The 13,067-nt window shown below is 40.4% G+C and overlaps 1 protein-coding gene across 1 annotated transcript in view; it reads right to left on the reverse strand.

Annotated features, from left to right (window-relative positions):
- Nucleotides 1-13,067, reverse strand: part of NELL1 (neural EGFL like 1) — a 672,205-nt gene that overhangs the window by 539,341 nt on the left and 119,797 nt on the right. Inside the window, exon 5 of the mRNA XM_023758901.1 lies at nt 2,176-2,272. Coding sequence (XP_023614669.1) covers nt 2,176-2,272 — 97 coding nt within the window. The remainder of the gene's footprint in view (nt 1-2,175; nt 2,273-13,067) is intronic.

Here is a 13,067-nt window from a genome sequence, read left to right on the forward strand (position 1 = left end):
TTGTAGAACACAAAACCAGATACAAAAATCTATTTTGTTTCTATACACTATCAATAAAATATGTAACAAAGAAATAAAGAAAATGATCCCATTTGCAATACCATCAAAAACAATAAAATTCTCAGGAATAAATTTAACCAAGAAGGTAAAAGATTTGTACACTGAATACTACAATACGTTGTGTCTTCTCACATGTTTTATCAAACAAATGGAAAAATATCCCATGTTCATGGATCAGAATAATTAATATTGTTAAAATGTCCATACTAACCAAAGAAATCTATAGATCCAATCCAATCCCAATCAAAATTCAAATGCCATTTTTCAAAGAAATAAAAAACAACAATCCTAGAATTTGTATGGAACCACAAAAGACCCTAAAGTAACAAAGTAATCCTGAGAAAAAAAACAAAGTTGGAAGCATCATACTTCCTGATTTCAAACTGTACTACAAAGCTATGCTAATAAAAACAGTATGATACAGACATAAAAAGACACACAAACCAAAGAAATAGAATCAAGAGGTAAATCATCAGGTGTATGCAAATGAAACCACATGAGATATCACCTCATACCAGCTAACATGGTTAACATAAAAAAGACAATAGATAAGTTTTCACAAGGGTGTGGAGAAAAGGAAGCCCTTCTGCACTGTTGGTGGGGATGTAAATTGGTACAGCCACTATAGAAAGCGGTATTGAATTTTCTCAAAAAATTAAACTACCATTTGATCCAGCAATCCCACTTCTAGGTAGATTCATATTACAGAGTATACAGCCAAAGGAAATGAAATCACTACCTCAAAGAGATCTCTGCACCCCCATATTCATTACAGCATTATTCACAATAGCAAAGACATAGAAATCACTTAAATGTTTGTCAATAGATGACTGGATAAAGAAGTGGGAGGGATGGATGGATAGATTATAGCTAGATGATGATGATAGATAGATAGATAGATAGATAGATAGATAGATAGATAGATAGATAGATGATAGATGACAGACAGACAGACAGATAATATTCAGCCACCAGAAAGGAAAACATGAATGTACTTTGAGGGGATTATGTGAAGTCAAATAAGTCAGACTGAGAGACAAATACTGTATAATACCATTTATATGTGGAATCTAAAAAGCTGAACTCATAGAGAGTAGATGATGGTTGCCAGGGTCTAGAGGAGGGGGGAATGGGAAGAAGTTGATCAAAGGGTACACGCTTCCAGTTATAATATGAATTCGTTCTGGGTATCTAATGTACAGACAGCATAGTGATTATAGTTAATAATATTGTGTTATATACTTGAAAGTTGCTAAGAGACTAGGTCTTAAATATTCTCACCATAAAGAAGAAATAGCAATTACAAGATGGTGATATTAGCTAACGCTATGGTGGTAACCATTTTGCAATATATAAGTGTAACATATGAACCAAACATACACCTTAAACTTACACAGTGCTATAGGTTTATTATATCTCAATAAAGTCGAAAAAATAAATGGGGAATAAACTGAAGTCTCTAAATTCCTGGTATTGGCAGACATCCCTCTGGCTCTCATTTCCCTCCATATATTTGGCCCCTATGAATCTCCCTTTGTAGAAGTGCAATGATAAATCTTAAAAGATTTTGTTCTGTTTTATCCAGCATTTAGAGGCATTGTGAAGTACAAGGATTGTTAAAATATCTAGTTTACCATATTGCCAGAAGCAAAATTCTGCCATTCTACTGAAGAACAAGACTATCTTAAAATTTCATGATGTTTTTAACTTCTTCAATTCATTTCAACATGGTATCCTTACGTTTTTATAAAGTACAATAATGCAGTCATTGTACTGTCCTCTTTATAGACAAGAAAATCAACACTCCTAGACACTGATATTTGTTTCCTATTGTATACCTAAACATCACCCCCAAAATGATTTAATATATATTCTGAGAATGAAAACGAACTTAAAGATAACCTTAAGAATTAGTTTGAAAAACATTGTGAGGATCATTTATATTCTGCATCATTCATACCTGGCACCACAGTGAACTGTGTGACCTTAGGCAAGTCCCTTTACTCTCTGCCTCACAGAGAGTTTCAAAGCACCTACTTCATAAAATCATGAAGATTAAATTATTTCATTCACATCAACACATAAAAAAGCACAGAAGTAGAATGTAATCCTTACTTTGAATAAGCCATGCTTTTGGTTGCGCTGACCAAACCATAAGTTGCTTCCTGGGGGAAGGTTGGTCTCAGGAGGGTCTATCACACGTTCATAAATCCTGTAGGGGCAAAGAACACGGTTACTAATAGAGAGGCTCACTGCAGAACTGAACCGTACACACGCTGCTTGAAGGACTCACAGCAGTAGCTTCTGCTATGGGGATATGGAGCCAATGTGTGGCATGTTTGAAATGACTGGTAGGTAACCTGAATGCAGACGTATGTTTCTTGACAACACTTGGTGTTATTTCACAACCTCAGGAGTTCCGTGGATGAAATTAAAAACGGGCTCCCATACACAGAGGGCAAGGAGAGACTGAAGAAAGAGGGAGACCACTCCCGATTGAGAGGTGGCAGTTTCCTTAAGCAAGAGAACTTACATAGGAGGCTTGTCTTGGGTGGCCACAGAGGAGATCTCCACACCCACCTGCCAAAATCTTAAGTTTATATAGAGGCTTTAATGGGTTTCAGACATGTATAGGGTCCAGATGCCTCAATAACACACTACTCTCTCAGGGCTACATGCTTGAGTGGCTCCTAGTATGGGAACAGTGGATGGAATGTACATTCTAAGGATAGGGGACAGGGGAGGAGCCTCTAAATTGCCCAGGCCCAGCCTGTGGGTCACCCAGCAGTCCAGTCTTCTCAGTGACCTCTTCTAACACCTGGACACATTACCTGGGCCCCTCGTGGCTTTCTGTCTTCATCCTTTGTCAGGGAAGGGGGAAGAGGGTAACATGAGTGTCTACTGTGAGCATTGAACATTCCGCAAACTCTGTGAGTAAAGTACTTTTATCCATGTTACAAGTGGGAAAGCTGAGGTTCAGAGAATGTAAAAGGGCCAGTCAGAGAGCAGTAGAGTTGGGATGAGAATCTCCAGCTGCCTGCTTCCAAAGCCCATGTACTTCCTTTTATACTACTTCTGCCTGGCTTGGTTTATTTAGCTGCTACTCATTGCTAAGGTAACCGGCTATACCCCTTTACACATGTGAGTAGCAGCTGCTCAGATCACAATAGGCTTAGTCTACTAAATCAAGCTCTTGAAATCATCATCCAAAAAGCAACTATTGAGCACTTTTATGGTCTGAGCTCCACATGAAGCAACAAGAGATACAGCAATAAAACACACATACAGCCCTAACTGGTTTGGCTCAGCGGATAGAGCATTGGCCTGCAGACTGAAGGGTCCCAGGTTCGGTTCCAGTCAAGGGCATGTACCTTGGTTGCGGGCACATCCCCAGTAGGGGGTGTGCAGGAGGCAGCTGATCGATGTTTCTCTTCATCGATGTTTCTAACTCTCTATTCCTCTCCCTTCCTCTCTGTGAAAAATCAATAAAATATATTTAAACACACACACACACACACATATACAAAGTCCTGCCCTTATAGAGCAAAAAGAAATAAGGTAAAATGTTGTGCATGAACAAAATCTTCATATATGATATGATAAGTGAAGACATATGACTAATACAGAAAAGACAGCAATCCCAGGATCTTTGAAGGTACCTACTAAACAACAGAATTATCTCTGCTGTCCTGCCCTACCACACCCCAGTAAGTCACAAATGTTTAGATTTGTGATCCCTTTAGATATCATCCCTGCCTCCACCAGCAGATCACAGGCCTCCTCCCACCCCTGGCATGGACCTCCCAGCACCTGGGTGCTGAGAAGAGGAAGGACAAGCTTGCTCGAGAACTGAACTTGTTCTTAGATGCTCAGAAGATTCTGGGTGGGGAAAGACAGAGTGATCATCTGTGAAATTCAGTGCACCCTGATGGCCCTGTCCATTCCTTGCATTCTCCAGTTCTTGCTCAGAACAGCTGCAGGAGGAGTCATCACCAGGTAGGTCCAGAGGTCTACCAGCTGCTCAGTCTTCCTTGCTGAGATGGCCCTGGCTGGCTGCCTACAAGTAGAGGTGGACGGGCTCCTCCAGCAACTCTCAGAGGGAAAGTGGAAGAACTGAAAGATTGTCCAGCTGTGTCAAGGCAGGTGCATGAATGCAAGACTCTTACAGCCAGGAGCTGTCACACCGCAGCCTTGTATCTTAGCCGCATCATCCATGACTCCACTATTCCCCACAGAAGCATGCCGTTTCCTAACTATCCATGCAAGGCATTCACCTGACAAGGCTCTACATATATCAGGTCCTTCTTTACTAATTATATTTTTGTTATAAATGGAGGCTCAAGACATAAGTAAACAAAAATAAGTTTCCTTTAAAAAGACAGGCTGGGCTCTCTCCACAAGAATTCAGCCGGTATTTTGTCTGTTAGAATGAGCCATGTTAAATAAAATAGTTTATCAAAACTGCTTTAACAAAAGAATGTGCTATACACTTCCTTAAGAAAAGTTTTTCCTAAAATTAGGAAGAAGACAAATTTACAACAGGAGAGAAATGCATAAGTTAAAATAGATGAGCTTGATAGAATTTACTACAGTCATTAAGAGTGATAAATATGCAGGCTGTGAAATATGGGAAAGCACGCAAAATAATTTTCACTGGGGGAAAGTAGGATGCAAAATTATTTATGCACTATGGAGATAATGATGCAAAAATTATGTTCAATGTTGGTGAATTTCAGAGACAGCCAGAGAGAAATGAAGTCACTGTGCTGAGGGGAAGAGGCAGAATTTTTGATAAGGCTGTCTTACTAATCAATTTAAAATGTTGTCACAAACTATTTGAAAACATTTGCATCTGTCAGGGTGAGAGGAGTCTTCAATGCTGACACTCTTTGGTTTTACAATACATGAGATGGAGAGTTCCAATGAGCAGAGCAGGCCCTTCCTCAATGTGTAGTAAGTGCACCAATGAAAGAAGAATGATCAAAACTTAACTTCCTGTCCTGCCCTGTCTTCCACAACCAGAGTAACCATATGTGACGTAGACGCAAACATCTGCACCCACCCACTGTCAGCTAAGGCAGGGCAGTGACCCACGCACCTGAGTTAAAGAGGCAAGTCAATTTCCAGTGTCACAGTTCCCATTAGGAGCCCTGCCTGATTGATCCCCACAAAATAATCCTGCTGGCTGCTACCTTCCCAGCAGTCCCAAATTCATTCCAAGAGGCAGTCTTCACTAGAGAAGTCCATGCAGCAAGCAGAGCCAACAAACTAGATACGGATATAGCAGAATGCGGAGAGCTTAAAAAACATAGCATATATATATGTGTATATATATATATATATATATATATATGTGTGTGTGTGTGTGTGTGTATGTGTGTGTGTGTGTATGTGTGTGTGTGTGTGTGTGTGTGTGTGTGTATATATCACCACACCGGGGAAATCTAATCATGAGGAAGTATCAGAAAACCCAATTCGAGGGACATTTCACGAAATAACTGCCTGTGCTCTTGAAAATGTCAGTGTCATGAAAAATAAAGACAGGCTGAGAAACAGTTGCTGATTAAAAGAGACCCTAGGGACATAAAAATGATATACAAGACTGGATCCTAGATTGAATCTTGGGGCAGGGGAAAAAAGTCCCATAAAGAACACTAATGGGAAAATTGGTGAAATTTGAATGGGAACTGTAGGTTATATAACAGTATTGTATTGATGCTCAATGTCTTGATTTTGAGAACTGGGTGGTGTACCTTTAAGTAAATGTCTTGTTCTTAGGAAATACACACTAAAGTATTTGGGGTAGAAGGTCATAATGTTTGCAACTTACTCTCAAATTAACAATGTGTATATATGTAAGTACACACATGTATAAACACACACATTATTATTTTGAAAGAGAGAGAAAGCAAAATCTGGGCAAAGAGTCTATGATTGTTTTTTGTACCATTCTTAAAATACTTCTGTAAAATTAAAATTATGTTAAAATAAAAAAGTTTTAAAAATAGAGTTAAAAGCAAAAGGGTCTATAAGTTGGGTGAACTAAAAATACACACACGCAAAACAATTCTATATCTATTAGCCAAGGATACAGACAAACTTAAAGTTTCACATAAAGAATATGCTACTGTTTTCTTAAGAGAATTGGAATGGTTAAGGGGGGGAGTATATGAATGGATGAAACAAGAAAGGATAACTACACAGAGTAATGCTGATAACATATCATAAACTAAGAAATAGGATTATCACATCTGTGCTTGTACCCCTGCACCAACATGCCGGAGTACATGGCCAGCACTGGTTAGCTTCCCCAGAACCCACTTTCTCTTCATTCCAGGCTCACACCTGTGCTACATTTCCAGACGCCCTCACAGCTAAGTCTGGCCACGAAATGTGAGTGGAAGGGGTGTGCACCACTTCTAGACCTGTCCCCTCCCCCAAATTCCTCTGAGCATCTTTCACATTCTCCTCTTCCTTTTAGATGACTAGAGAAGACTGAGGGCAAAGAGGTGGGTGGAGCCACAGCTGAGGACCCTGGTCCCCCAAACGATAACTGAAAGGTCACCTGGCAGCTAGACACATTCAAATGGATGCTATATAAGCAAGAAATAAAATTCTTAGATGTCTGCATGTGCTTTGGGATACAGTTCAAAGGAATGACAACTCTGTCACATGAAGAAGATGTAAGAGTGTGAGACTTTAATGTTAAAAATCCAAGAATGTAGGGAGCAGCTGGGGAGAGGTCAATAGTGTCCATCCTATATAATAAAAGCCTAATATGCTAAGTGTCCTGTCATCCGGTTGGCCATTCAACCAATCAAAGCGTAATATGCTAATGATATGCTAAGGAAGCTCAACCACTCACTATGACGTGCACTGACCACCAGGGAGCAGACACTTTGACCAATAGGTTAGCTTGCTCCTGGGGTCCAGCTGATTGGGTCTGAGCAAGACGGGACAGACACGCCCTGGAGCCCTCCCACAGTCCCTCCCTGGCTAGCCAACCTCCTGTGTCCCGCCCCAGCCCCAATCATGCACCAGTGGGGTCCCTCGGCCAGGCCTGCACCCTCTCGCAATCCAGGACCTTTCAGGGGATGTTGGAGAGCCAGTTTCAGCCTGATTCCACAGGCCAGGCCGAGGGACCCCACTGGTGTACAAATTCGTGCACCAGGCCTCTAGTTTTATCATAACCCTCCACCACTTAAAACATTTTAAAGTCCTAAGTTTCTTTTCACCTTCCACAAATTTAAAAGCTAGAACAAGTGAATAGGCAACAGGAAAAATAAGGAATTAACAGCACTAATTTTCTGTTACTGTTTAACCTGATTCACTATAGAGCAAACTGACAAACCTTGGGATTGAAAAAAAAATTTTGGGACAAAGTATACTTTCTATGACATCCTAAAATTCTAGCCATAAATTACAACCTCTTCTGTGTGAATTATTCAAAATTCTAAGCAAATGTACTATTTAATATCTTTTACATCCTTCCAAAATATATAATCCTTTGACATTTACAAAAGTTTGACTTTTGCTGAAAGTTCATCATAAACACATAAGGGCTCAAGGAAAGGGGGCTCAGGGGGAAAAAAAAGAAGAGAAGAAATAATTTATAATTTATTAGACTGTGTGTTTAAGCACACAATCACCAAACCTACAACAACAACAGATACACTGCTTTTATGGTATATGAGTAAAATATAATAGGACAATGTCCCTAACACTTTCTCTCAGTCCAGTACTGGGCACTTTCCTGGTCCATTTGAGACCATAACTGGATTTAGCCAATCCACAAGTTCCTGGGGAAATGGAAATATCATCAGTGAGCAGATGCCCTCACTCTAAGTTATTTCACACTGCCCTTCATACATGTTTTATACAGTAATTTTTATACATCCTGACTGCCCTACATGTTTGTTCTTTACAGGTCTCTGAGCCCCTCCCCACTTGTAGGGCTCATCTGAATATACTCTCCAGAGTTTCAGGCATATGACCCTGGACCCTGGCACTACCCACTGGAGCCTAAGACTCTGGTCCTGGCCGGGCCTGCTTTCCCAGACCTCCCTGCTAAGGAAGGAGGCATTGGTCTTTCCTGGCAACCCTGGGCCCAGCACGTTCACCCTCAAGCTGTGCTTGCACTCACTGACTGCTACAACCACTGATCATCTGCTGAGGGGAGAAATTACACCTCACACGGCATCCCTGCAACAGCTCAGGTGTCCCCCGCCCTCCTAGATAAAGTAGCTCCTAACACTCATCACTTGCTTGTTTTACCCTTATCAATGCAAATGACTCTCCAAAATTATCTTAGCTCTTTCCTGACTATCTGATCCTACCTGACTACAAAATCATCTTGAAAGCAGGGACCGTGCCTGTCTTTTCATGTTTGTATCTCTAGCATTTGGAAGAGTGCCTGGTCAGAATAGGTGCCTACTTCATGTATTTATTGAAGGAATGAATGAGTGAATGAATGCTCCCTGATACTATCTTTACAATGAGAGGGCTACAGTCAGATAGTTCTACAAGCCCTGAAGTACTATGGGAAAGACTTTATGATGAACAATTCAAAAAACTTAACACTATGCAGATAATCATGAGGGATTAGGTCAGACTTAACACTTTATTCAGATAATCATGAGGGAAATGCAGCCAATGAAAATAAGTGAAATGTGATAACCCTTTTCAATCATCTTCCTCCACCATCCCCAGATCATGAGATTTACATAAGCCTGAAAGGAAGAGCTCGGTGAACCCTTCTCACTGTTTTTCACCCAGAAAAGAGAGAGGGATGGCAAGTTTGAATCAGTCAGGCAGACAACTCACTAACAGGAAAGCCATATGTACAGATGTATTTCAGAAAGAGCAAGAGGAACAGTCAGCAACTTGAAAATTAATTAGATTAAGCACAGTCCTTCTGACAAGCACACCTTGTACTGCATAAGTCGACTGCATTATAATATAACATAACAACCTAAATTTTCCCCATTCCCATGTTTTCTAATACAATGTATTTACTGCACAACTATCTACAATCTACCCTTTCTCTTGGCTAAAGACACCTAATTTCCACTTCATCACGTTTCCAGGCCTTGCATTCAAAGGTGCAGCCTATTAAGCAGTGTTGAGAAAATTGTGGGAATCTTGCATGCCATTAGTATCCAGTGTTATTTTAAAGGGTAAGTAGTTCATTTCTAATACAATACCATGCAAAATTAAACATCCAGTCAGCTATAAAAACTGCTTGAGAGGAATGAACAACAGAGTAGCTGACATGTCCCTTGTAAAAAAGTCAGTCACTGATCAAGGGCTCACATGAGAAATTTTCTTCACAAGATACAACCTCCCTTTATTCTCGACTTTGGTTAAGAATGCCCTCCCTAGCAAGTGTCCCGTCTGCTTAAAAACCAGTCAATATTCTACGAAGAACTCGATTTTCTGTTAAAAGATAAAACCCTCAGAGCTCAAGACAAAGCAGACGCAGTGATTCGACAACACTCCATGTAAAGGAATATTGGATTTTTATTTACCTGGATGACGAAAGGCCTCTAAAGGGACTCTGAGGTACCTTTCCCAATTATACAGAAGAATGAATTTCCAATGAAAACCATGTGAATCGACATGTGTTAGCCGCTGTTCAATAAGACAATGTGATGCCCAGATGAGATGCTAAATGAAGAGGTTTATCTTGGGCTCTGGTTGGAATTGAAGAAAAGTGTTGCCTCTCTCCCTGAAGAGGAAAGTTGCGATGACCTTCCTTTGCTAGCTGCAGCCACATCCTCACTGCCTTTTAGCTGGCACATGTGATATCAAGGCACTCCTTGGAGAAAGTTCCCCACCCAGAACACAAGGCAATTCCCATTCTACTTCCCCCTCACTCACAGGTTGGTGGGTGACTTTTCACAAGAGCCTTATGATAAAAGGGGCATAATGCACCCTTCCCCCTCTGGGCCTCACTGATGTGAAAATAACCAAGTTCTTGATTTCCACCAGAAAAACAAAAGACTTCTGTGGTGTCATCAGCATTATTCTGAGCCCTGACCTGTGTTGAGTATTCATTCCGTGGCAATCTACAAAAATGGTTCCTCAAAGCTTACTTTCCTCACTACAAACAACAGGAACAAAAACGCTTGGCAACTGTGCACACTTGTTGAATTTCCATGTCAATTGCCTGGCTGTTGTTAATTATGTGCAAACATGGAATACACATCACACAGGCCTTGTAGCAGAAGAGACATGAAAGTAAGTTCCCCAAGGGGGAGCTTTGCAGTCCCCGCCCACCAATCTGTTTAACAAAACCAGATAACACTTAACAAATGACAAGATTTAAAAATGTACCTCAGGACCGTAATGGGGAGAAGGATTATAGGGATGAATACAGTATGCCTCCAATATGTAAGAATTAAATTCCAGCCTAAACCCATGCAGAGGGAGGATGACAGATAGCAAGACTCAGACGGTTTCCAACCTGCTCCTTAGCAGCTGGCTACAGAGCCAACACAAATGCAAACAAAAAAGAGGTGAAGTTGAAATCTGGAACAAGATGCCCTTATTGTGGTCAATGAGAAGGCCAAAGTGTACAAATGGGATTGGCAAATACTGCTGGCAGGGCAGGGGGTGAACACCCTCCAAAGAGAGAAGAGATCTTCCCAGAGAAGATCAAGTCCTAATGCGAGCTTCTTCATCCACTTAGAATACACTTATCAAACTCAGGCTTTTCCTTTCATTTTACTTTTATTTATTGTTTTAGGGAGGGAGGGAGGGAAGGAGGGAGGAATAATAATTTCTTGTTCTATTTATTTATGTATTCATTGCTTGATTCTTGTATGTGCTGTAACCAGGGATTGAACACCCAACCTTGGCATATTGGGAAGACGCTCTAACTAACTGAGCTAACCAGCCAGGTCTCATGCTTTTTCTTGCCTAGCAACTTTAACTAACTCCTTTTTCTCTCATCTGGAGCTGCATACCAAGGATACTGCCCTTCTTAGCCATAGTTAATGCCCCTAATATCTATCTTCTACTACCTCTTACCATCTCTTACACGCTGCCTAAAGTTCATGATTCAGGTATCATCCCAAGTTGATGCTGATTGGTCAGGGTCAAAGCACCAACTCATACAAGTCTGCCCTATTTAGTGTTTTACCTACGGTTTGGCAAATGTGCACATTGAATCTGCAAGAAAATACAAAGTTGGTGTTATAGGTTCGATTATAACAGATTAAGGATGATAACATCAGAATTAAAAGAGACACTACTAGGCAGGAGTTAGGGCCAAGTGAAATTAATTAATTACCATGTAAAAATGAAAGGCCCCATGCTTAGCGACTATGCTTCTCAAAGACAGAATGTGTGATCTCAGGCTGAACAGAAATACATATTAAAAAAAATACTTAGCCGTTTTGATCAACATGGAAGTAAGATAAAGCTGTCAATAAAGGATGTTGTGATCTTAAACTGCATCATGAGAAGGGAATTATCTCATTCTACTGAGTCAATCTGCCCAGTGATAATCACATACAGTTGTAGGAACGTCTCAGATGATAAACAGACACACGTTAGAAGAAACCACGCAAGACTGTAAGGGCTTCACAAGCCAAATCAAATGATGAATGGCTGAAGAAACACAAGATATTTAGTCTGAAGATGTAAAGATTAAAAATGGCATGATAAAGTCTTCAAATATTTGAAGGACTGTCGTGTGGAAGAGGGATGAGACTCGTCCTATGTAGCTAAAAGAGGGAAAATGTGTACCAACAAAGTGTAAGCTACAAGGGGGCACTTTTGACTCAAGATAAGAATTTTCTAGCCATCATAAAACACAGAGGGAAGGAACCGCCTGGGGAGGCAGGGAGCATCCCATCTCTGAAGGGCATCCTGGCAGATGACAGAGGATCACATGGCAAGGACAGTAAACCTCTTACTCAGAGACACAGAGACTGACTGCCTGAAAAGTCATAGGAGCTGCCTTGAGTGAGAACCTACTGTACGCCAGAACTTTCCATGCTTCATAATCCTTGAAATAACCCTAAAAGGCAGGCCTAGCTATACTCAATTGACAGATGTTCACAAAGGCCAAGTAACTTGCCTGAGACCATTCAGTAATGGTGAAGCCTAAATTCAAATCCAGATGTACATTTCTGCCCTGCCATATTGCCTTATAATAATCTGTTGATTCAGCTCTTTAAAAGTCCAAAATTCAACCAGTGGGTTACATAAACAGAGTGAGACACAGAAAGATCACTGAACAAGATTCAGAAAGCCTCTGTGTGTGTCTTACTTTTACTAATTACACTTTATGACTTGGGGCAAGTTACTGAACCTCTCTGGGCCCTCACTTTATTCATTCACCAACGTTTAATAATAATACCTAGTGCATAGGTTTTTGATGAACAGCTAAATATATAAAACAGATCGCCTAAATAAAATTATGTTGTAAATTCTAAAATGCTTTTTTAAGTGGAACATTATTGATGTTATTAGGTAAGATCAATACTCTTAACTTCAAAGAACAATCAAAAAGATACTTTAATTTGAAGTATTTTCAGAAAAAAATAAAAGAGAAGCCTCTCTAAGCTGCTTGGCTCAACTAAGTAGAAAGCAGTACCTAGTGTCAGCTTTATAATTTCTGTAAAATAGGAGCTTAGAGGCAGCAATCTGATAGGAAAGAGAGGAGGGTAACCACCTCCTAATTCACCTCTAGGTGTTGCCATTGATGGCACGCTGAAGCCATAGTCACTGGTCCCGTTTTTCCTAGAAGTTCAGACAGAACTGTGCTAACAGCAGCTGGCTGCCTCCAAAATATTTGCTGAGATTCGTGAGTAGGTGGTAATTTAGTGTAAACCATTTTATTCTTCATTTAGATGAAGACTTACCCGTTATGGTAAGTGAAAAAGACTGCAGCTCATAGAAAGCACACACTGATAACCAGGACTCTCAGGGTTGGAAAGGACATCGAAGGTCTTCTGAGCCAACCTCCATCTGCTACTTGTTATATTAATGTTAAACAT

The sequence above is a fragment of the Myotis lucifugus genome, unplaced genomic scaffold, assembly GCF_000147115.1.
Source record: "Myotis lucifugus unplaced genomic scaffold, Myoluc2.0 scaffold_143, whole genome shotgun sequence".
NCBI lineage: Eukaryota > Metazoa > Chordata > Mammalia > Chiroptera > Vespertilionidae > Myotis > Myotis lucifugus.